This window comes from Amblyomma americanum, chromosome 4 (genome assembly GCF_052857255.1).
Source record: "Amblyomma americanum isolate KBUSLIRL-KWMA chromosome 4, ASM5285725v1, whole genome shotgun sequence".
Lineage (NCBI taxonomy): Eukaryota > Metazoa > Arthropoda > Arachnida > Ixodida > Ixodidae > Amblyomma > Amblyomma americanum.
The window spans coordinates 34,335,294-34,360,957 of NC_135500.1; the positions used below are offsets into that span (position 1 = coordinate 34,335,294).

The 25,664-nt window shown below is 49.0% G+C and overlaps 2 protein-coding genes across 3 annotated transcripts in view; both read left to right on the forward strand.

Moving 5' to 3' along the window:
• Window positions 1-25,664, forward strand: part of smo (smoothened, frizzled class receptor) — a 119,042-nt gene that overhangs the window by 46,509 nt on the left and 46,869 nt on the right. For both annotated transcript variants that reach the window (XM_077660827.1, XM_077660828.1), the window contains exon 5: window positions 10,855-11,074. In XM_077660827.1, coding sequence (XP_077516953.1) covers window positions 10,855-11,074 — 220 coding nt within the window. The remainder of the gene's footprint in view (window positions 1-10,854; window positions 11,075-25,664) is intronic.
• On the forward strand, window positions 20,671-23,383 carry LOC144127861 (uncharacterized). The gene has a single exon (XM_077660829.1). The coding sequence runs from the start codon at window positions 20,772-20,774 to the stop codon at window positions 22,047-22,049; it is 1,278 nt and encodes a 425-aa protein (XP_077516955.1). The 5' UTR covers window positions 20,671-20,771; the 3' UTR covers window positions 22,050-23,383.

Below are 25,664 nucleotides of genomic sequence, written 5' to 3' on the forward strand. Positions count from 1 at the left end.
AAATATTAAACTGTGCTGGGTCCCGAGTTATGTGGGAATAAAAGGCAATGAGAGAGCAGATGTGCGTGCTGGTAAAGCTCGTGGCGAGCTATTCTCGTTAAATCATTGTTTCGGCTAGAAGTTTCATGTGAAATATGTGTTTTGTAAAATTGTGAGTTCTTAAGGCGAAGACGCACTAATTAAAATTTATGCCCCTGAAGTAACGGCAGAGTAACGTGCGGTACTTTTTTTTGGTACCGGTAACGTGTTACATTTTTTTGTAGGTAACGTGCGGCGGTAACGCGTTTCTTTTTTTTAGCATAACGAGTAACGTATTTAGTTACTTTTTTTGGTAAAGCCTACAACACTGCACACACACGCACACAGACAGAGAGAGAGAAGAGAAGAGAACGGGACAGAGCGCCTTTAGAGTACAATGATCAATTACCAACTAGCCCAACAACAAGTTCTCTTCCCTGCTAATTAAACCAGGGAATGCAGCACTTGCTATGCTTTCAAAACACCATCTTGAACTACCTTTTCAATTAGTGCAATACAATAAATGTTCATTAATTCGAATTCAAAGGAGACCAGAAAGTTGTTCGAATTAAACGAACTTCGAATTATCAAATGGGCGAGCGGTCATTGCGCCCCGCCGCGCGGGCAGAATCCGAAGCAGTCACATCTAGACTCATTATTGTGAGCTAGGCGCTACTACACGTTTGTGGCGAGCGATTCTGATAATTGAATTCATGCGGTAGTAATGGCAAATGAAATAAATTGATCGCCCAGTTATGCGCCAGAAACAAGTACTGGAATGCACTCACGTGAGCAGCAAGTTTATTGCTGGAATGTGAACGCTTTTTTTTTATGCTCCAAAACATGTCTATTTATGGGAAAGGGTCGTCAAAATTAAAAGTAGTCAGTGATGAGCATTCGCTTGCATTTCTTCTGCCGAGACTCCGTCAGCATCATCTGCAGCTTGCCCAAGAGCTCCAGCGCAACGTCAGAGATCTCATCGGCAGAAAAGTAGCATGCTGCAACATTGAGCGCCGACGCTTCTTCACATGCACTTGGCGGTGGCATAGGCTCGTCGCCACAGTCGGACTCAACACTAATGGCTGTGCTCACCGCACGTGAGCCCTGTGTCGTCTGCTGACAGCATGGAGCCTCAATTATATCGCCATCACTCAAGGGCTCCAACGTCTCCACACTGCTGTCCATGTAGCTCGCGGCACCAACAAAAAGCATGACGGCGACGCCCGTACCGCCATACTGTGTTGTTTACACCACGTGATCGCGACCGAGCGACCGTGGCACAACAAAAACCTGGAATGTCTTGCACCGAAGCATCGGTGGCGTGGGCGAGTGTTCCGGCAGTGAAAACCTGCTTCGGCATGCACCGGAGCACGGGCTCCGCCTGCCTCGTGCGCTCGGCTTTTTTTCTTTTACATTGCTTTGCATCTCTAGTGAATTTTCAGTGTGTTGTACTCACTATGAGCCAACTTCTATCTACGAGGAGCAGTGTAAGCCAGGGGTTCCTAGTTCGAATTAACCATAGTTCGAATTATCGGAAATACACAGGGCTGTGCCGGGACCCAGTTATCAGCTCGAATTAGCCGTAAGTTCGAATTAATCGAGTTTGAATTAACGACCTTTTACTGTAATTGTTTGAAAAAGAGTCTCAACACTGCTAAAATATTTGAGGGACTATTTGTTATCTTCCTTGGCCCTGACTGAACGAGATCTACCTTTCGCATTGCTGCAAATAATTTGTGAAATGAAGTATAGTTTCCTGCAGGCTGGCATGAATGTGCATGTGCAGTACAAAACAGTGAACACACAACAATGCAGTCTCGAAGCCAGCAGTCAGAGGCAAATGTAGGTCATAGGCGATAAAACTGATAAAACGGCACCCTTGCATGTGCCATGGCTGACTTATGGCTAACCGAACAGCCAACGGTTAGTTTCGGATTCCGGCATGCCGGCGTGAGCAAGCCGGGGGAAGAAACCTCATAAACTAAACCAAACCTTCTCTCGTGCGCCACCACAGAGACCCTTACCATTATGGAACAGTTCTTGGACATCACGCTTGCCGCGTGGTATTCCGGCCAATTCTTCCATTCACGTTTACAATCCTTGGACCCAGATCTGAAGCTCCGGCTTCCATCCGGTCTATCACGACGTTAAAAAACTTTGCTGTGTCGCCTGTGGCTCGGTGTAGCTTTCACCAAGCATTACTTTTTCTTAATCGGTATGGCTGACAGCCCTGCATGTGCCATCTGCGGGTGTGTCGAGACTATAGCCCACATTCTTTGTGAATGCCCTGCCTACAGCGCCGAAAGGCAGTCTATCTGCCGTGTGCTGGAGCGCCTCTTTTCTCTTTCATATTGCCACGTGCCTAGCGCCGCGTGACAGCCTTGTTTGGTGCCGACGACGACGAAGCGGTTGTTGTGGGCACGAGCGGCGCGCTGGTGCTTGTCTCTGTGACTCTGTGATCGGAACGGCAAGCCGACCTTATTCTCTGGTCCTCGGCAACGTGTACCTTCCCTGTGACTTCAGTCGTGACACTGGTGGAGGTGCCATCGATGATCCCTTCTCCTGCGGACGATCCTACGCGGCTGCCTCTCGTGACCATTCCTGTTCATCGTACCAGCCGACGGCTCCGAGGCTTGCCCCCCGAGGCCTTCGCTCTTGACGAAGAGACCCTAGCTGTGGCAACGACACCGCCCGCCCGTACCATGACTGTCCAATAAAACATTTTGCTGGGCGAGTTGGTTCATATTGCTCGAGGGGATGCTTGTAGCGCGACAAAAAAACACAATAGACAGAGACGAACGGGACAAGCGCCTCCCGTTCGTCTCTGTCTATTGTGTTTTTTTGTCGCGCTACAAGCATCCCCTCGAGCACCATGACTGTCCCTTCCACCCCTTCGTCCTGTCTCATCCTTCAGACCCCACGCACCCCTAAACCATTTCACAGTGAGCAGTTTGAAGACGCCGAGGACTGGCTAGCTCACTACGAAAGGGTCGCGACGTTTAACGGCTGGGACGACGCTGCGAAAATGCGGAACGTCTACTTCAGCCTTGAAGACGCTGCTCGGACATGGTTCGAGAACCGCGAGGCCACATTCTCTACGTGGCCGGCCTTCCGAAGCCAGCTCCTCGGTACGTACGCCAACAGTGACCGCCGAGAGAATGCTGAGCGTGCCCTAACCTCTCGAGTTCAGCGTCAGAACGAAGGGGTCGCAATGTACGTTGAAGACGTCATGCGCCTTTGCCATCGCGCCGACCCGTCCATGAGTGAGGAGAAGAAGGTGCGGCACCTGATGCACGGCGTCAAAGAACAGCTTTTTTCCGGCCTCGTGCGGAACCCGCCCACCACTGTCGCGGCGTTTCTGGCTGAAGCTGTGACCATGGAGAAACTGCTACAGCAGCGATGCAGCCAGTACGGTCGGCCGCTGAATTCCATCTCCACACTACCGCCGTCTGACCGAACCGACTACAATCCCGGGCAAGATATGAGCTCCCTTCGCGACCTCATTCGCACCGTGGTTCGCGAGGAGCTCCAGCAACTTCATGGATCATTTACTCCTGGTGCAGCTTCCCTGGCCAGCATCATCCGTGAGGAGGTCCAGAACGCACTCACGCCACCGACAAGTACAGTCGTTCCACCACCACCCCCGGGCCCCACCCAGCGGATGACTTATGCTGATGTCACACGCCGCCCAGCCCTGCTACCTACCTCTTCGCCTTACACGCAACCTCAGGTCGCTGTGCACGCTGCGGAACCGCTGCCCCTTTGGGCAGATCGGCGCCAGGCGCCCCGGAAGACTGATCTCTGGCGCGCTCCAGATAACCGCCCTCTCTGCTACCACTGTGGCGAAGCAGGTCACCTCTACCGGCAGTGCCCTTATCGTCAGATGGGCCTTAGAGGATTTTCCCCCGACAGCCCTCGTCCACGGCCTGGTCAGCGGCCTCAGGACATCGCCGAGTACGTCACCCGCCAGCGTAGTCTGCCACATTCTCCTCGTCGCGAGTCGCGCTCGCCTTCGCCTCGTCGTTCTTCGCCTTCTGGGCCACGGTATACCGCTGGACGCCATGGTTCCTCGAGCCCTCATCGGGAAAACTAGCTCCGGCGACCTTTGGGGGCGAGGCCGCCGCACACCGATTCGCCGTAAAGCTTCCACCGCCGCACCGCTCGATTCGCCCCGACGTCGAACGCCGAATTCCTGTCCAGTTTTCGCCGCACAGACCAGATCGCCCCGACGTCGTCCGCATCGCCGACCAGTTATCACCGCCGTGTCGCTTAAATTGTCCCGACGCCGACCACCCAACCGCCGTCCAGCTTCCGCCGCCACACCGCTTACTTCACTCTGAACCGACGTCGACAGGCCCTGGTCTTGGCCGGGTCTCCCTGGACATCCCTATTATCGTCGACACGAAGGAGGTCAGCGCTTTAGTTGATACGGGAGCCGATTATTCTATCCTTAGCGGGCGGCTTACAAGGACACTGAAAAAGGTGGTGACGCCATGGAACGGACCAGAAATACGGACGGCAGGCAGACATGTGGTTGCACCACTGGGTATGTGTACAGCCCGGGTTACGGTGCGAGGCTGCACATTTGTTGCGACTTTTCTTGTTCTACGCGAATGCTCTCGTGATGTTATTCTTGGCATCGACTTCCTTCGTGAGCACGGTGCCACTATAGATCTACCGAACCGCTTGGTGACGTTTTCCGCCAAACTGGCCACTGAAAGGCATGAGTACCGCGGGTCCCACTCCACGCTGCGAGTCGCCGATGATAGCCTCACAGTGCCACCACGTGCCAGCATCCTCGCCAGAGTTACTTGTGAGGAGCCACATCACGGCCTCCGGGTTGTTGAGCCTAATGTCTCCCTCTCACTCGCCTTGGGAGTTTCTGTGGCAAGAGGTCTTTGTTTCCTTCGTGGAAGAGAGACAGAGGTGCTTGTCACCAATTTCTCCAATGAACATCGACATCTGTTCCGTGGCACTGTCATCGCTTACGTCGACCATCTGCACGAAGTCGCCGAATGTTTTGCTTCAGAGGAAGCTACGCCTAGCACTGAACCGGATGATGCCGTACACGCTGTCGACATCAATTCTAGCCTTTCCTCCGTTGAAAAGAGGCAACTCCAAGATCTATTGCTGGAGTTTCGTGTGTGCTTCACGTCTTCATCTAAAGTGCAGCAAATGTCGGTCATTAAACACCGGATTATCACGCATGAAGGCACTCGACCCATCCATCAGCAGCCCTATCGTGTGTCTCCTCGGGAGAGAGACGCTATCCAACAGCAAGTCAAGGAGATGCTCGCCGATGGCGTCATTCAACCTTCAAGCAGCCCATGGTCGTCGCCTGTAGTCCTCGTTAAAAAGAAAGACGGAACACTTCGTTTCTGCGTTGACTATCGGAAACTTAACAGTATAACAAAGAAGGACGTCTATCCGCTGCCACGGATTGACGACTCTCTCGACCGACTTCGCCGAGCAAAGTACTTCTCCTCCATTGACCTCAGGAGTGGTTATTGGCAAATTGAAGTTGATGAGAGGGACCGTGAAAAAACTGCCTTCGTAACACCAGATGGGCTCTATGAATTCCGCGTCCTCCCATTCGGGCTCTGCTGTGCTCCTGCCACCTTCCAGCGGATGATGGACACTGTGCTCACAGGTCTTAAGTGGCAGACATGCCTTGTTTATCTCGACGACGTGATAATTTTTTTCACCGACGTTCACAGAACACCTGCGCCGCCTGAGAACTGTTCTCGAAGCTGTCCGGTCTGCCAACCTTTCTCTCAAGCCTCAAAAGTGCCACTTCGGGTTCACCCAATTGAAGTTTCTTGGGCACATCGTGAGTGCTGATGGCATCCGAGCTGACCCTGAGAAACTTGCTGCCGTTGCTGCCTTTCCCGTCCCCGCCCACAAAAAAGCAGTCCGACGGTTTGTGGTGCTGTGCTCCTATTATCGTCGCTTTATCAAACACTTTGCACAGATGGCCAGCCCTCTGACTCTCCTAACTCGAGATGACGCATCATTTTCCTGGGGTGCCGAGCAGCAGATGGCTTTCGACGAGTTACGACGCCGGCTCCAGTCACCACCGATCCTGGCACATTTCGACTATGATGCCGACACAGAGTTACACACGGATGCGAGCAACGTCGGCCTTGGTGCCGTTCTAGTTCAGCACCAAGACGGGGTCGAGAAAGTAATTGCCTACGCCAGCCGTGCACTTTCCCGTGCTGAGTGTAACTATTCCACCACTGAAAAAGAATGTTTGGCGGTAGTATGGGCCGCTGCCAAGTTCCGCCCGTACCTTTATGGCCGACCGTTTCGTGTCATCACTGACCATCACTCCTTGTGTTGGCTGAAAAACTTAAAGGATCCTTGTGGCCGCTTAGCACGTTGGGCATTGCGCCTGCAGGAGTTCGATTTCGATGTTATTTATAAGTCTGGCCGGAAGCACACCGATGCTGATAGCCTGTCCCGCGTGCCCGTCGGCCCTCCTTCGTCAGATGCCACTGACGACGATAGCTTCCTCGGAGCAGTCACTACGTCCGATCTCGCCTCCAAACAGCGTGCCGACGACGAGCTGCGACTGATTATTGATCATCTTGAAAGTGGGCATCCTACAATACCCCGGTATCTTGCTCGGGAGTTGTCGTCGTATTGCCTCCGCAATGGGGTGCTTTATAAGAAGAATTCTACGTCGAGTGCGAAAACATACCTGCTAGTCATACCGGCTGATCTAAGGCACGAAATCCTCCTGGCCTGCCACGACGAACCAACTTCAGGGCATCTTGGCTTTACACGCACCCTAAACCGAGTCCGGCAGAACTATTACTGGCCACATCTTTCTCCGAGCGTTAGACGTTACGTACAGACTTGTCGACAATGCCAGCGGCGAAAAAAACCCACGCTCAAGCCATCCGGTATGTTACAATCTATTGAACCACCCCTCACACCCTTCGAGCAAGTGGGCATGGACCTTTTAGGCCCATTTCCTTTATCCTCGAACGGACACAAGTGGATCGTAGTCGCCACAGACTACTTAACACGCTACGCCGAAACGAAGGCCCTTGCCCGAGGTACTGCCGGCAAAGTTGCTCGATTCTTTATGAACGACATTGTGCTCAGACACGGTGCACCGTCGACCATCATTACTGACCGAGGAAAGGCATTTACAGCTCGGCTACTGCGGGACACCTTAACTCTCAGCCATACCGAGCATCGCACAACAACAGCGTATCACCCTCAGACAAATGGATTAACGGAACGACTAAACAAAACTTTGGCGGACATGATCTCAATGTACATCGACGTCGAACATAAAATGTGGGACGAGATCCTGCCGTATGTCACCTTCGCCTACAATACGGCGCCGCAGGAAACCACGAAGTTTACGCCGTTCCGTCTCGTATATGGCAGAGAGGCCCGCACGATGTTGGACGCGATGCTCCCGTGCGGGGAAGAAGCGGTCGAACCCGATGCCGCCCATTTCGCAGAACAGGCCGAGCAAGCCCGTCAGCTGGCCCGCCTGCACATCAAGGAGCAGCATGCCACCGACGCTCGCCACTATAACCTCCGGCACAGGAAAGTCCACTACGAACCAGGGGACCAAGTGTGGGTGTGGACCCCCGTGCGCCACAAAGGCTTGAGCGAGAAACTACTCCACCGCTATTTCGGACCCTATAAAGTCCTGCGCCGCTTAAACAACGTTAATTACGAAGTCATTCCAGATGGAACTGTGACCGTCAGTGTTCGACGCCAGCGGCCTGAAATTGTGCATGTGGTGCGCTTAAAGCCATACTTTTCGCGCTACTGAGCGCTTCCTGCAAGTGAAACCTTGCGTTATTGTACAGTTCACCTCATTTTTTTTTTTTCTTCCTCTCACCTTGTCATCGGGACGATGTTTTCTTTCACGGGGGGGAATAATGCCACGTGCCTAGCGCCACGCGACAGCCTTGTTTGGTGCCGACGACGACGAAGCGGTTGTTGTGGGCACGAGCGGCGCGCTGGTGCTTGTCTCTGTGACTCTGTGATCGGAACGGCAAGCCGACCTTATTCTCTGGTCCTCGGCAACGTGTACCTTCCCTGTGACTTCAGTCGTGACAATATTTTTATATCCCTCACTCCTTTCCCCCCCTGTGCAGGGTAGCAAACCGATTATTCTTCCGGTCAACCTCCCTGCCTTTCCTCTTCTCTCTCCTTCTCCTTCTTGGTACAGTAATTCCTCGTTATAACGAAGTCAGCGGGACGGCGAAAAAATTCGTTATAAGCAGTAATTCGATATAAGCGGCCACCCTAGAAAAGCTAAATCAGTCGAGCTTTAATTGCGCCGCAACTGCGAGGAGGTCGAAATACAATGTGTTCAGTGAAGCAAAACTTTATTCTGGTGCAAAAGGCAGTCAGCTTTGGCTGTTTCAAGTTCTTACCGGACGCGTGCTATCCCTGCTCTAATCTGACCAAGCTTTACACGAGGTTGTGATCGCCGCCCTGCATTCAACCTTCAGGCTATTCCTAATCGCGAAAGCAGTGGCAGCTTTATTGGGGGGAGGTGGGGGGGAGGGGGGTTTACGGAAGACTACAGGAGTGTCCTGCTGGAAAGCGCTGCAAATGTCGTGGCTTGAGTCTGAGGCTGTGTTTGATGTGCTCATAAAATGATTAGCCGCCCATTGTGGGCATGCAGCTCGATTGTGAAAACTGAACAGTCTTGCATAGGTGCTTTGCATGATTACTGGGCAACTTTTTTCCGAGGTGTGCAGCCGCGAAGTTCGCAAAATGAGAGTTTTTCGGTGCACCATTATCGACCGCACTGTGCTAATTCTACGCTTCCATTGTCAGTGTTCGCGCAGCATCACGTCTGCGCCGGCAAATGTTTGGGAACAAAATTCGGTGACCCTACCACGAATTTAGATCGTTTGTCTAGGCGGATGGTGCGAATTGAGCATGACCGGGTCGAGAAAATCGCCGGGGAAACACCATGATTGCGTTGACCTGCCATGTTGACAGCCTGACTTGCCGCTGGCGACGCTCGGATTTTTCCCGTTTTCGGCAAGTTATCAATTAATTTGCACCGTCAGAAGTGCAACGAAGCTAGGGGCGGTGCTTTATTGCGATGAAGGCTGATTATGGCGAGTGGTGAGCAAATTTCTAGACCAGCTTACCCAAAGTCGTCCTCCCGATTTGTTAACATAGATCCTCGTGTCAAACATGGCAAAGGTCATGCTACCAGGCAGCAGCTCGATGACGTTCATGCTTGCAAGCGCGACATGTGGGTCTCCTTCTCGTTTGAAGCGAAAACTCTCGGGAATGACGTTTGCACGCTTTTGAGTTTCGTCTGCTTTGGCCGATGTGAAACGGCTAGGCTTAGCGACGACTACGGCAACCAGGGAGCAGCTGAGTTGTTGCCCGGCGCGTCCGCGGTCAGCATCGTTGCCGAAAGCTCGGCTCGCTCGCTGATTGATTCAGTGGTTTGCGACTCGCAGTTGCAATTCTGGAAAACCGAGCGACAAGGTGACTGACCTGCGACTGTCGCTTTTCGACCAAAACAGTCGCACAACCTCTGCGACTTGCAAGTGTGAATGGGCCCATATTCGTAGGGACACTTCTTTTGTGCTTTTTGGCACGTTTCAGTACCAGAAGTGCTCTTTAGAGGGGTAAAACTGCTCATCGAGTGCACCACATGGAATATTGCTTTGGCGCAAGTCTGCCCACTGTCTCTTGGCTACTTTTCGGCATTCAAGAGACCATGGTTTTCTGGTACCGCAGAGCATCAAGAAAACTTTTATGTTCATGTAGATTCTATCACGGAAGGCACCAGCAATGCGATTGCGACTGAGATTAACGGTTCGGGCGCGCTGCATCATGGAATTTGACAGCTTGCGTTCTCTCTGCTGTAAACAGCTAAGGGCACTCGGCACTCGCTTGGTACTCGTTACTAGGCAGGTCATCGGTCGTAGGTTTGGTACTTTTGTTGCCTCTTCTGTGCCTGCATGAGACTAATTCGTCGGCGGTATTAATTTGACACTGCATGCATGTGCAAAAGGGTGGCCGGCGCTCAGCGGCGGTGATGCCTCCGCTCGCCACTTTGCTCTAAGCGGGTCAAGCTCTTCATGTGCTTCAAGTAATGGGGCTTAAAATGCATGCATTTGTGTCGGGGCCAGAAGAAATTTCGAATAAAGCGATAGTTCGAGCAAACGATTTCATTATATTGAGGGATTGCTGTATATGACACTCCTGAGAGTGTGTACAAATGAAGTATTTGCAAGAGCTGTGAAAAGTTGTTAGCACGCATTTTTGTCCCAAAAGCAGATGGCAGTTGTATGTTCCCACCAAATAAATTATACTCTTATGTGAATGATTTTGGCAGTTTTTGAAAGTCGTTCAGTAATTTGGGGGGGACCTTCGGATAATTCAGACATTTTATCCCGCTCTTTTGAAGTTGGAATCAACAAGGTTTCAGTGTACTTGCAAAAAGAGTGCAAAAAACAGTGCTTTTCAGCTTTGCCCTTGGTATTTGCATTTGTATTTTTTTTTTGACACTGGAATCCTGTTTTCAGAATTTTGGCTGGGTGAGAAAAGAAACATGTACTAAATAGGAACATAATGGCAAAAAGTATAAAGTGAACCTAAAAGTTGAAGCATGAAGAAACTTGGAAAAGTGCAAAATACCAAAAATAAGAAGCATAAGGAAACACTACAACTGAGCTGTAAAGAATATACCTAATCAAGCGGCTTTGATGCACTGAAAATGAATTGAAGAGAATATGGGATTGAGTTGAGAGAATATATGGTCGAGCTGCAGCGAACATCAGCGGAATGCACTATTGAGTGGTTGTTCCACGCACCATCGTGCAGCTCGGGGGAGAACTTGTCCTGCGTGGCCATCTTCTTCCTGTGCTACTACTTTCTGCTGGCGGCCCTGTGCTGGCTGGTGCTGCTGGCGTACGCCTGGGAGCATCGGCTGCAGCTGCAGGGCGGCACGGTGCCCCAGCTGCAGGCCAAGGCCGCCTACTTCCACCTTGTGGCCTGGAGCGTGCCCTTCGTCCTGTTCATTGTCGTCATGGCCCTGGGACTGGTGGGTGTGCCTGTGCTTTCTGCAACCCTTTCTGTGTGACCCCAAAATGGTATAGGGAAACCCAAGCGCCACCGCAATGGCTCAGTGGTTATGGTGCTTGGCTGCTGACCCTAATGACACGGGTTGGATCCCGGCTGTGATGGTCGCATTCTGTTGGGGGTAAAATGCTAGAGGCCCATGTGCTGTGTGATGTCAGTGCATGTTGAAAAACCTCGGGTGGCCAGAATTAACTAGAGCCCTCCACTGCGCCATCCCTCGTAGCCTGAGTCGCTTTGGTATGGTAAATCCCATTAAAAAAAAAGTATGAAATAAGACACAACGCCACCAGCAGTGTGGCCCTTGTCTCTTCCTGTTCGTTGTGCTGTTTAAGCAGAAATGGCGCACTGTGGGAACCTAAGCGGTGCTCCAAACTTAAACGAGACTAGGCACAGTCGCACCACCACTGTGTCCTGTTTTCTTGTCCTGTTTGTTGTTGCTCCGTTTACGCTCCTCTCGGCTTGACTGTACAGCTTGCAACTCATCTGACCTCAAAAATGAACGTGCCCTAGTGGCAGAAGCTCTGCATGACTGGTGAGGGTTGCATGGAACTAGAAGTGTTGGTGGAGATGTACACATAGTGTCACTGGCTGATGTGGAAAGCAAGCCTTTCATCAGCTGGGGCACTTGCAGGCAGCAGTTGTCTTTCCAACAACCAGGTGGTATGTCTATGGCTCCAAGTTGTTGCATGTGAAGGAAAAGAGGGCGCAGTGTGTTATTGATGGCCTTAATACAGTCAAACCTCATTATAACGAACATGGATATTATGAATTATTGGCTGTATCGAACTGTTCTTTATTATTTTTAATGAACACAAAATATTGAACATGGTTTGAAAGAAACTAGATAAATTGAACTGCCGAGTGCCGAGCTGTGCCCTTTCAGATGGCAGGTGGCAGGCTTTGCCTCACTACACAGGTGTCTGGTGTTGGTGCAGCAAGCATTTGCTTTGTCTCGCGTTTGCTAACAGCGCCGCGGAAGATCTAGCAGCGTGAACAGTTGGTAGCCAGGCGACGGTCGGCACCTGTTAGCACCTCTAGCACCCATCGATAGTGCCCCGGGACCTGCAGCACGGTTGGTTGTTGTAGCTTTCCAGCAGCCATCCTCTGCTCAGGTCGACTGTCACAGAGTGGAGGTGATGCAAACGGAAATGGCTTTTGCTATGGCATCCGATCTTTCACGTAACATCGCTGTATGTGAGGAAGCCACCCTAGCTGGCGTTTCACCTGCTGCTGCTGCTGCATGCTGCGATGCTGTGCGGGGAAGCCAACCTAACTGGCTTTTGCCACTCTGCTTCTTGCAGCCTCCATAAGCGCTGCAAGCAACTTCAAAACAGTGTTAAAACTGCTGAATAAAGTTTAATAATAATGAGGTTTATTGTAACGCTTTTCAAATCTAGGAATTAATGCACGTACTTATGTTTCATTAATTTTTGAGCCTCAGTTATCTGCTAACCACTCAGATTACTGTGTATAGTTGTGTAAGAGCTGCACCCTGCAACTTGGCCGTCTGTAATTGTAAAAATATGAAAAATGTCTGCTGAAAGATTGGTTTTATATGTGCATAATTTTGCCCATACGGTATGTTCCGCTCGGAGCTGATAGATGACAACTGCCTGCGACAGTCCAGTACGACCACGGATGCGTCATCTCATGCAGCGGACTCCTCCTGGAATCACGAACATACAGTGTGTCAGTGCTGCTAACTTGTCTTGTGCGTTCAGAGTGCACCATTGGCGTGGTGTCGCTAGGCCTAGCATGCTTTGCATCAAAGCGGCAGCAAAGAGGCTGCGCTAATTCGTCATAAAAATGCACATCACCACATAAAAGGGGGACGTATGATCGAGGCTTCATTGTAGTTGGCAAAAATTTGAACTGAAAAATGCTGGCCTTGGGTATGAGCTGCACCACGGGGGAAGAATAGACTAGGTGTCCGAACGAGGCTGCCGCGCCGGCGATTTTTTTGGTCGCGGTTTACGTCTCTCTCAGCAGATGGCGCGGATCATTGGGGGGTCAACCACAGTCTCTGGCGCCGCGCACGGGGCTCCTCAAACATGCGCGTGCGTTAAAGAATCACTTGTAAATTATGCCACATATGCCTGTGTAACAGTGTGAGGTTCTGGCGAGCCTTTGGGAAGCAAAGTTAGGTATATCCTTCTAAATATCTAAGCTTAGTAGCCCTATCCAGACCTAAATGTGCTTCGCAACTAGTGATCCACCGTAGAGACTGCGTGTTTACTATTGCTCAGCTTTGTTACGAATGCGAAACAATCCGGCTATTGCGGAATGCAAAATGCTTGGGAAGCGGTTTCTAACTGCAAGCGATTTGGATGTCAAGGCTGTCTCTAGCCGCGCATGTCAGATTAACGGGCTCCTGCTAAATAAAGGAAGGTGATCGTTGTTTCGTACACATTTTTCCCTCTCGCATTATTCGTCAGAGGCCTGTAGGTATCTTGGTTTGCAGCTCCATATTAACGCAAAAATTACGACCCCGCACGAGCTCCGGGCCGCGTTTTTCTAATACTTGCATCGCCGATGCTGCGTGTTCACTGGGAGCACACACACACGCCAAGTAACATTTGCAGGCCGTGCCTTTGAAATTTCACGCCACACTGCCGGGAACACAGAAAAAGGACGTTTATTACTTCACACGTCATAAGCATGGTAGCACATGAGGAAACAGTTCTACAAGCTCTCAAAGATGTTCATCCTAGACAAGCTTAGAAAGCTTCCTGAGATGCTGCATGTTTGTCTTGTAGTCTATATTTCTTTGTTTGCAGACCTGCGTCATCCTCATAGCTATATAATAGTGCAACAAATTTGCCATAATGTCTTCTTTGTGGTCCCTGCATGGGAACGAAAAGGTATGCTTTTTCAGCATAGCCTCTACTGTCAGCTCAAATGCATTCCTGAGTGTGGCATGTTGCTGAAACTATTTTTCAGCCACCTGCAGCAGAGAAAAAATTAGAATCTTTGGATGTAGGAGGCCACCTCCCGTTTTAAAATTCAAGAGTATGCTTTCAGTCTGAGCATGAATCTCACTCTCTTCTCTGTCGGCACACTGAGCAAGCTGAATACTTAAGAATTTTTCTGCACATAAAACCAGCCAAGTAATAGACAATGCAGTCAACTGCCTCTGGCTCTGAGTAGATCTCGTCAAAAGCCTCATCACACTCAACCTCAGCGGCAACCAAACCATCCATTTTGCATTTCAACTGCTGAAGACGAGTCTCTTGATTTTTGTCTGCCTGAAATGCAAACTTGAGATCAGCCAATGTGAGCACATGTGCTTCTCGAGCTTGCTCTACTTGGCAGTTTCCGAACTTTGGCAGTTTAATCAGAGTGTACACTGAAAGCATATTGTACAACTGAAAAAAAGTGGACAAGGAGGTATGGTCATTCTGACCTCTTGCTTGGCGGATGGTCCCAAAAAAACGCTCCAGTATATCTTGGTTAAATTTGCCAGTCAAGACATACTTAAAGCCACAGTGTTTCAGCAAATACCTTGTTAGCTCTAAAGCTGAAAGAACTGTGGCACGCAGACCTGCTGCAGTCTGATCGGTCAAAAAATGTGCACGGGATATCCTCCCAGCCACCACTTCTCCCTCCCACTTGTTCAACCAGTACAAGAAAGAGGCAAGAACTCTCAAGCCCTTGCTTCCTGCAGTGATTCCTTCTTTAGGATAATTCTGGTTAAGAGCATCCAACAGATCATTAAATTTCAAAGTGAATTCCATAGTTGCTTTAACATTCTCCAGTCCAATTGTCTTTCTGTGCGAGTAAAACCCCAACCCACTAGCCACACTTCAACTGAACAGCTGGGTAGCGAGCTTTACTCACATTTTCTCAGTGTTTGATGGATTGAGATGAGCGTATGTAAGCTTGTGGCAAACACGTAAGTGTCCAGGCTGCTTTTTGTCCTTAACAAACAGCTTATCATAGTGTGCCCACTGGACACGACCACCATGAAAGTTCAAAACCTTTTGAGCATGCAAACGGTTCCGCACACACTTCATAAGGTGCGGAGCATCTGAAAAAACAAAAATGCTGCGCTTGTCATCAACGGGGTGTGTGAAGGAGCTTTTGGTGCAGTTTAGGCTGCCACTTACTACAAACTCTTTCCACATATAGCGGTTGGTGGCTGCTCCGTCACACACCACTGCATCAACTAAAGCGCCAGCCTCCTCCAGCATAAAACAGGTTTCAAAACAAGCTGTGCAAGCACTGTTCCTTTTGTCGGTCCTTTGCTGGCAAACACCGCAATGGGCTGAGAATACTGGTCTCCGAATGCACGGAATGCAAAAACGAGTCCGTGGTCAGCGAGGTTATCACTGGTCCCTGCACCATCACCAAAGTCACTGAACCCAATATAGGTCATTGATTTCGAATGCACACGCATTTCCTTTCTCACACACATTTCATCAAAGACCAAGATACCGTGACGCTGATATTCGTCTTTGGTAGCCATCTTTCTTTTAAATGCAGCAAAAAATCTGCTGTCAAAGCCGCATTTCACCCTGATCATGCTAAGATATTTCCGCACTGTTGTCACACATGGAAGAGGGAGCACATTGTTTTCACGTAGGAATGTGTACGCTGATGGGCGTCATATATGTAACAAGAGGCACATCAGGAGCCAATCTTCAGTGTAGCGACGATTTTTCTTGTTGGCGAGCCTTGCTGCAGCTAAGCATTTTTTGATTGCAGTTAGCTGCACGTTTGGAAGCTCAAGCTTGCCAAGCTTGGTCTCGAGCTCTTCCTCAGAAATCTTTTCCAAACATTCACGGGCTTCCTTTTGGTTCTGCTTGGGGGTATTCAGCAGTGCTTGGTCCACGGGCGCAAAGTTTGATATTTTGCACGTACTGTAGAAAGGACTTCACGTCCCCAACTGTTGCCAAACTGTTTGAATGTTGGAGCTTTTCAATGGAAACAGACGTCTCCATCAGCACTGTGCGGGCCTCCATAGTCTCGTCAATTTCAACAAGCCACGGAGCGGCGAACAAACCACCGGCGCCAATACTCTCTGGAGGACATGCTTCCAATGTGCTTCGCACAGAAACCGCAAGTGCTGACTTGGAAGAACGGTTCTGAGGGGTCCTAGTTCGCGTCAACTCTAGGAAGACGATGCTCTTTGCCTCACCCATTTAAATACGATGATATCCCCACGATTTGGAGGGCAGGCATATGAGTGACAGGTCGTCGAACAACATATCAAAAGCTTAAGGTGCCACTGCCGCAGAAGGCCCGGCTTCCTCTTGAACTTCGGTTGCGTTCGTGCAGCCATCACCGCGCACTGTTACTGATGGCATGCAAAGATCCTGGACCTCATCAGAATTGTCGCAACTGGAGATGACGCACGATGGGCTGTTTTTCTTTTTTGATGAGGCGAGAAGCTGTCTCTGGGCTGGCCGTGTCCTGCTCTTCAGCGTTTTAGACAGATAAGCAGGACAATCGGGAAACCTCATGGGCACGGCGTCCTTTGCTAATAATGCTCGACGAGGCGTGCTTACCAGGACGTGTCCATTGTGCTCTGCAGTCCAAGTCTTTGAAACAAGGTGAGGCTCGAAATGCCACTCACACACGTAGTCTGTCGCCTGCAGTAGACAATCCTTCCTTGGGATGGCGCGTCGCCACACGCGTAGTCGCTCTTCATCCTTTGGCACTGAGAAGAGAGAAAACTTGTCGTGGCAGGACTTGTATCCCATAGAGCAGCGGGGAACAAAACAGCTGTTGCCCATCACCACAGTGCACACGAGTGCATGACGAAAAATGTAATGGGCAAAAAAAAACACACACGTGGCGCAAAAGTGCAGCGATCACTGCTTCTCCACCAACTGCGGCCGCTCGCGTGCTTGTGCTGCCTGCTGACCCTGTAACCTGCCAGCGCCATCTCACGGCACTCCCTGAAAACACGACCCGGTGGTCGTCAACATCGCTCGCTGGAGAGGCGCCGCTGTTCAGGCCCCTAGGCTATTCTTCCACCGTGAGCTGCTCCCCATCAAAATCATGAAAAAGAAGTGCAACTCTTATACTAGTACTATGTACGGTATTACTATCACATAGTAAACTCGCATTAAAATGAGCATATAGGTAACTGATCAAAAAAGCAGACCAGGAGAATGCAACTCAAGCTCTCGTGTTGTGTGTCCGCTTCTGTAGTTCCCATTTTTTGTGCTGTTTTTGTATAAAACCATCTGGGCCAACTTTATGTGCCGACTACAATGTCCCCAGCAATATTGTAATGCGCAATGCAACGTTGTGTGGTATGTGCATGCTCAGAATCTAGCGGCACATAGAGCCTCGAAAGGAATACGTAGCAAGGAACTGCCGGGAAGGCAGCACATTAGTGCCATGACAGTTGTCTTGCAGTCATTGTGCTGTGTGCCATGATTGTTTAGTCTGGCGCTCATGTTGATGTAGCTTGTCAATACAGGAGGCCGCACTCATCTGCTCAGATTTCCATGCATGTCTGCTGACCTATCAGCGTTAGTGCCCTCGAGCCACTGGAGGTGAACGTAGTCAGTTTCTGCCAGTCGAAGCCCTATGGGTCCACCGATATTCGTTTTAGTTGTACTGAATTTAAAAGCGTGCGCTTGGATTTTTTTGTTAGCAAAATTTGATAGTTCGGCACTTCATGGCTTTGTTGCCGCTTCTCCGGGAGCGAAAAATGCATTTATTTCAAAGAAATTTGGATTTGAAGTTGGAAAAGTTTTTCCCACCCTCCGATTCAAACTCGGCGCCCTCTTATGACGTCACAGGACGGAGTGACATGAAACGTTACGTAAACGCAGACTCCGTGATTTCTGGCGGCTAGCGGTGCGGTCTAGCAGCAGCCGAAATGAAAGCTACCGCTGCCGCACGTTGAAGGCATCTATCGGGGGTCGCTATCATTGCTTCGCTTGCGTTTGCACCGCGTCTTGCCAGCGTTACGATGGATCCCATTCCTGAACCCGACAACGAAGTTCTCGCAAAAACTCCGGCCTGTGTTTCAGCGACCTCAGCCCTACAGAGCGTGCGATGCTTTTGAGGGAGCACGGTTCGGTTAGGCGCCGGCGGGTCGTTTTCCCCTTCCTCTGTGAGCAACCGTTCCTAAATAAATATCTTAACTCCAGTGTGGGGAGTCGCGGGGGCCAGGACAAGGTCGGCACGTCACGCCCATCGGAGGCTGGCAGCAGGTGGCATCAAGGTGGTTTCCTTTGGTTGCAAGGGCCAGGTCATTTATTTATTTTTTTCCCACAAAAAACGGGTGGGTGCTCAAGGGCGCTCGCGTTTATAAAGTTGGCTGCTTGAAAGTAAAACCGATGCATGACGCTTCAATGGGTTCTGCGCGTTTCCGGAGGTACAGGGTCCACTGGATCAAGCTCTCTCGCCCACTTGCATGTACTGTATCTTCAGATATGTACTGTGATTGGATTAAATTAGCCGAGAGCTCGAAGAGAACAGCTCCGCCCAACTACTGAAGCTATTGAATGAAGCCGCAAACAAACGAGTTGGAGGAGAGTGGAGTCACGGTCTCTCCGAACCACCATACTGTGTTATTTATACCACGTGATCACGACCCAGCGACCGCTGCACAGCGAAAGCCTGGAATGGCTTACGCCGAAGCATCGGCGGCGTGGTTGAGTGCTCCAGCAGCGAAAACCTGCTTCGGCATGCACCGGAGTGCCGGCTCTGCCAGCCCTGTGCGTTTGGCTTTTTTCTTTTTTTCAATTGTTTTACATCTCTAGTGAATTTTCAGTGCGTTGTACTTTCTATGGGTCAGCTTCTATCTACGAGGAGCGGTGTCAAGCCAGGGGCTCCTTGTTCGAATTAACCGTAACGGATGCCGACTTGCTCGAATGATCGGGAGTTTTCCCCCATTGAAATACTCAGGGCTGTGCCGGGAGCCTGGCATCAGTTCGAATTAACTGTAAGTTCGAATTAACAGAGTTTGAATTAACGAGCCCTTACTTTATTCCCTGGCCCTGATTGGACAAGAGAGGTGTACCATTCACAGTGGTGCAAACGACTTTGCGATATGAAGTACAGGAGACAGACTTGCTGGCTTGGAACTCAAAATGAACTTTTAGTTGCACGGACCTGTGCCCACAAAAAAACTTGGTGTTAGTGGTGCACGCTAGCAATGGGAATGTTTGAATCGGAATCAGAGCTTGTCAACCACCTTTTGTTGAAACGTGACTTGGAGCATTCTAAGAAGCGGGCAGACGTTTTCATGAGCAGCCCAGAACCAAGCAGCATCACCCGCTTGTGGTCCCATTCCTTTGTGAACAGTTTGGGTATGTCTGGAAGACATCAGATAATTTGCTTTATATGTCAAACAGAAGACAAAACCGTGTGGTGCAGGAATAAACAAGAGCACTGACAAAAAAAAATGTAAAAGCCCTACCTACCTTTCTCTTCTTCTTAATAAGCATAGTGCAGTGCTTAGGATGAAGCAAACGTTTAAAGGAGCCAAAAGAAAAATAAGCACTCATTAGCATGCACTGCATAGAACAAACCGGGCAGTCTACAAATGAGTGACTAAAGAAGCATGCGCTGATAGCAAAAAAAATCAGGAGGGTGCACGCTTGCCATAGCGTACTCAGTCCTGCAAATGTGAGCTGTGCATTTGTGGTGGGAGAATTCTTGGCAAAAGCAAAAATATGAAGGCCCAGGAACTGCTGGGATCCTTTCTTTGTTTCTCAAGAAAAAAAGGTAGCTTGTCTCAGTAAAATTTCTGTTTTATTATAGACGTCCACAAAACTTTTTTCAACCTTATGTTATCATATATACACCTTGATGCCATGAGGTGCATTGTGTGCATGCACCACCAGCAAGATGTAGTATGTGAACTTGTCCTCATGCATGATTAAATTAGTAGTTGAGTGTTGCTTTGTCCAATTGTCTTCTCCTGTGCTCTGCTGCATCCTGATACCTTTTTAGCAAAAGTGACCCCATGGAGCTCGTTTGGTATGTTTAGGGGAATCCCCCAAGGTGGAGTTGATTGCTAATTAGGGTGTACCGTATTTACTCACATAACTTGTGTACTTTTCACCCTGATTTTTGCAAAAATACTTTTACTTGCATATTTTGCACTGTTTGCTGTGCCACCCCGCAGGGGGCGCCTGCAGCTTGCAGGCGTCGCGACGGTGAGTGGCGACACCGCGGGTTCCCGAGCATCCGCAGGGACATCCCCAAAAGGGGATGATGGTGAACTGTGCATCACCACGGACCCGAGCACCCGCGCCTCGCCGTGCGTGGCATCGCCGTGTCCGGGGAAAAGGGGATCCTGGTGGTTGAGCCGATGCCGAGCGTTTGGACCTTTATGGCCCCTCGTCGGAGGCAACACACCACTTTGGCCTCAGCTTCCTGTAGACGGCACCTCCGGCCTGACCCGACCGGTGGAAATCGGCAGTCGCCTTTTCCTGTCCTGCCCTCCATCTTTCACTTTCCTATCTCTTTCTTACAACTTTCCTGTCCCCTCCTCCTTTCTCGGTTTTTTTCACTTTTCATAGGCGGCGAGGGTTAACCATGTGTGGCTGACAACCCTGTGTTATGCCATATTAGGTTATAGTGGCGGTGTATAGCTGGTGTGTGCAGGGCTTTTTAAAGGCGCCTGTCCCATCCCCATGTTGGGCTCCGTGGTGGGCGGCTAGCACCGCTGCCGAACATCAAACTTTTTTATGGCTCCCCCCCTTTCAAAACCTGATCGCTCTCATAAAAGAGTGCGGACCGAAGATATATCTATTCAATGCTTCAGGAAAACGAAGGAATCATTTCCAAAATTTCATGTCCTCCATAGTGAGGAAACAGAAAAATCTGCAAGAACTATGTCCCCATTCTTAGTCTCAAAATGTCTGACTGATGTCATCGGTCCAGGCTACAAACTGTCAAAAATGCCCAATGGTGACCTACTACTTGAACTAAAAGACATCGTCCAATACTCCAAACTTTCTAACCAAGTGCAAATTGGGGACAACATTGTGTCTATCACTGCACACCGATCCTTGAACACCGTCCGTGGTGTGATTTCTGAAACAGATTTTATCCACCTCACTGAGGAAGAGATGCTGGAAGGCCTCAAGGACCAAAACGTCATAAACGTACACCGCATAAAGATAAGAAAAGAGGACAAAGAAATCCCAACGAAACACATAGTGCTCACGTTCAACTGCAGCACACTTCCAGAGTCCATAGAGGCAGGCTATTTGAAAATAAATGTACGCCATTACATTCCAAACCCACGAAGGTGTTTCAATTGTCAAAGATATGGACACGGGTCACAGAGTTGTCGCGGCCACAAAACATGCGCTAAATGTGCCTCAAAAGACCATGCTTCCGAAAACTGTGAAGGAGCAGCATTTCGCTGCGCAAACTGCGGAGATGATCACCCAGCATATTCAAGGTCATGTCAAACATGGAAAAATGAAAAAGATATCATTACAATGAAAACAAAACAAAACATCACATTCAAGGAAGCGAGACGACTCTTCTACGCGAACACGTTCACCTTCTCTACAAAAACAACCTTTGCTGATGTGGTGCGCAGGGGCGGTGCGCCACACAGCACTCCGGCATCTGCCAAGGCCACGCTCAGTGAGCCTATGGCAGAGCCACCCACGCCCCAGGCAGAGACAGCGAAAGCTGCTCTGTCATCCCCAAAGCAGGGAGATCCATCCAATGGGTCGGCCTCCCGCAGGACTTCCCCCCAACGGGAGAGGCCTAAAAATCAGACACCCGCGGCTTCGCGGTCCTCCAGCACCTCTCTTGAGGTGATGGATATAACTCCCAGTCCGTCTGCTTTGAAGCGGCGCAACAGCTCTGTCGAGCGAAAAAAAAGGCAGACCCCTAATTACGGGCCGAGAAAAGTAAATTCCTTCTTCTCCATTCCCACTCAAGAACACAAACATGACTTTTGTGATTCAATGGAACTGTCGAGGATTATTGAGAAACTACAGTGACGTAACACATATTTTAGGGTCAATATTGCCCATTGCTTTGTGCCTTCAGGAGACCAATCTTGGTCCGCAACATGTGAATATCTTAAAACACTATAAAACTTATCGACGCGATCGCGAGCAGTCAAATAGACTCTCGGGTGGTGTCGCAGTTGTCATTCAAAGCGGCGTCCCTACTCAAGAAATTAAACTTTACACAAAACTTGAGGCAGTTGCAGTTAGCGTCGTCACCTACAAAACAATAACAGTATGTTCTGTATATCTTCCCCCGCACATCACATTAACAGTCGAAGATTTAGAAGGCCTGATTGATCAACTGCTGGAGCCATATCTGGTAGTTGGCGATTTTGACGCTCACTCCCCATTTTGGGGAAGTGAACGATGTGACTCAAGGGGACAAATAATCGAAGATTTTATCCTCTCAAATAACATCTGTCTTTTAAATACGGGAAAAGCCACTTATTGTTGCCCAAGCTCGTCAAAAATGAGCTTTCTCGATTTAGCTTTCGCATCACCATCGCTTTTTAACGATTTTAAATGGGATGTTTTAAATGACCCTCTGGGAAGTGATCACCTACCTACTATCATCAGCCTCTCATCGTCTACTCCAGTCATCCCCACAAGACCACGGCGCTGGAAACTTCACCTCGCCGACTGGTCACTTTTTACAGCTAATGCCACACTAGAAAAAGAATTTTGTGAAGACCTCACTATAGACGAAATTAACGAAAGGTTTACTACATGCATAATATCGGCCGCTACACTAGCCATACCACAAACAACAGGACTCGTACACAAAAACATAAAGTATGGTGGACGCAAGAATGCACATTAGCAAAAAAACAACAAAATAAAGCTTGGGGCTCTCTGCGTCAGTATCCAACAGCGGAGAACTTGATTGCCTTTAAGAGGGCCAAGGCCAGAGCGCGATTCATTCGAAGAAATGCCGAGAAATCCTCGTGGCAGAAATATGTGTCCTCTATAAACAGCTCAATAACCTCAAAAAAATGTGGGAAAAGGTTCGAAGATTCAGTAGTGACCATACCCCTTTCACACTTCCTCTAGTGACTACACCCGGGACACAAACATCATTAGAAGAACAGGCCAACATACTAGGTGAGCATTTTGCCGAAGTTTCCAGTTCGTCCAATTACACAAACACGTTCCAGAAGCACAAAGCAATAGCAGAAAAACAAAAACTTCCATTTGCAGCAGGTATGAACGAGGACTACAATCAACCCATCACACTCCAGGAATTGATCAGGGCATTATCTTCTGGTAAAAAGACAGCACCAGGCCCAGATAATGTGCATTACGCTATGCTTGCCCATCTCTCTGAGGCTGCCGTGCAGGCATTGTTGAACTTCTTTAACAAAATATGGATGACTGGCAGAATACCTGAGGAGTGGAAGAAAGCAATAATAGTACCTTTTCTGAAACCCGGAAAACAACCAACAAGTCCTAACAATTACAGACCGATAGCCCTCACCAGCTGCATCGCTAAATCTTTCGAAAGCATAGTAAACATTAGACTGACCTTCACACTTGAATCTCGTCGACTCTTAGATTTACATCAATGTGGATTTAAGAAAGCATGCTCGACCACTGATCACCTTGTCCGCCTAGAAAACACCATCCGAGAGGCGTTCATCCACAAACAGCACTGTATCGGGGTCTTCTTCGATTTGGAGAAGGCCTATGATACCGCGTTTAAGTTCGGCATCCTCAATGACCTAGCAGAGCTAGGGATCCGCGGCAGGATGCTGAACTGCTTGAACGACTTCCTGACTAACCGCACATTCAGAGTCCGTCTAGGAGCAACTCTATCAATAACATTCACCCAAGAGAATGGCGTACCCCAGGGATGCATTTTAAGTACGGCACTCTTTATAGTAAAAATGAATTCTTTGGCCAAAGTAATACCCAAGTCCGTAATGTATTCAGTTTATGTAGATGACATAGAGATAGCATACACTTGTTCCAACATACTGTCCTGCAAGAGACAAATACAAATCACACTGAATAAACTGGCTGCTTGGGCAGAGAAAAATGGATTCAAGTTCTCCCCTCAAAAAACAGTACCTGTTTTGTTCTCATTACGACGAGGCCTACAGGTCGATCCCAATCTGTGCTTAAATGAAACCACACTGCCAGTCAAACAGGTACATAAATTTTTAGGCGTCACTTTTGACAAGAAACTTACATTTCTACCACACATTAACAACCTGAAAAAGAAAGCATCCCAAGCCCTCAATGTATTAAAGGTACTCTCGCGAAAACGGTGGGGGTCCGACAGAGCATGCCTATTACAAATATATCCCTCTTTAGTGCGCTCCAAGCTGGACTACGGGTGCATAGTATGTGGTTCGGCAAGAGCATCCTACTTGAAACGACTGGACCCTGTTCATAATCTTGGCCTGCGCCTATCAACTGGAGCATATAGAACATCCCCGGTAAATAGTCTTTATGTTGAAGCTAATGAGCCCACACTAGAGGATAGAAGAGTCACACTAACATGCACGTACATCCTAAAAACCCGTTCTCTTACTAAACATCTCTGCTATCCCATTGTTACCAAGTGCCCATCTAGGAGATTATTCAATAATAAACCACATTTTATCAGGCCACTAATAATGCGCTTTGAAGATAAATGTGAAGACTTAGCAGTGCTGGACGCCCTACATAATATTGCACAAAGACATGAATATCTACCACCATGGTACAGCCTTCCTTCGGTGTGTGACTTCACTCTGACACACGTAAACAAAGAGAAAATGCCACACGAGCACATACTGCAAGAGTTCTTGGCACTACAAGAAAAATATGACACTTACACTGAATTTTACACTGATGGCTCAAAAACAGAAAGTCATGTTGGAAGTGCAGTAATTCAAGGAACAAATGAAAAAATGATACGATTGCCACAGTCTATAAAACCTGTTCTGGGAGAATGGAGATCATGTACACATCAGGAGTGTTTCATAGAAGTTATTTTGTGTCGACTACGCATTGGACTCACACACCTTACTCACAACTTCTTGCTGACAAAAAAAGACAAACCTCTCTGCGAAATGTGGGGCGATGAACTCACGGTAAACCACATTTTAATTGTATGCAAAAAACTGGAACAACTGAGGAAAAAATATTTCACAACATTGTACAATGAATACATCCCACTACACCCCATGTTACTTTTAGGAGATCAAGCACTGGTTGATTTTTCAAGTATTTTTAAATTTCTCAGAGAAGCAAATGTTTTACACAAACTTTAGATATAAAAAGCGTAACCTTTAACAAAAGCTCTAACCGTGTGTTTGGTGCATCATAGCCTCAGTTGCTTTTGTGCCATTAAAATCAATGTAACTAACTAACTGTTTGCTGTGCCAGACCACAAGTATGTATGCAGGTGCGAGCAAGGTAAGCTTGAGAAGATCACCGCGGCTGCGTCGCTGTGTGCGGTTGATAAAGGTGCGAGTGGCGAGGGCATGAACTGCGCCATTTACCAGGCTTGCTGATGCTGGTGGTCGCTTTCCCAGGCGAACTGTTGAGCACATGCCCGAATCTGAAAACTGCCGAATTGTTCGCCATTCGTTTTGCCACAAATCATCCAGGCCGCAT

Bases quoted from the DNA above. Each gene is read 5' to 3' on its own strand.
- LOC144127861 (XM_077660829.1), top strand. From the start codon at position 20,772: ATGGCTCCCCCCCTTTCAAAACCTGATCGCTCTCATAAAAGAGTGCGG.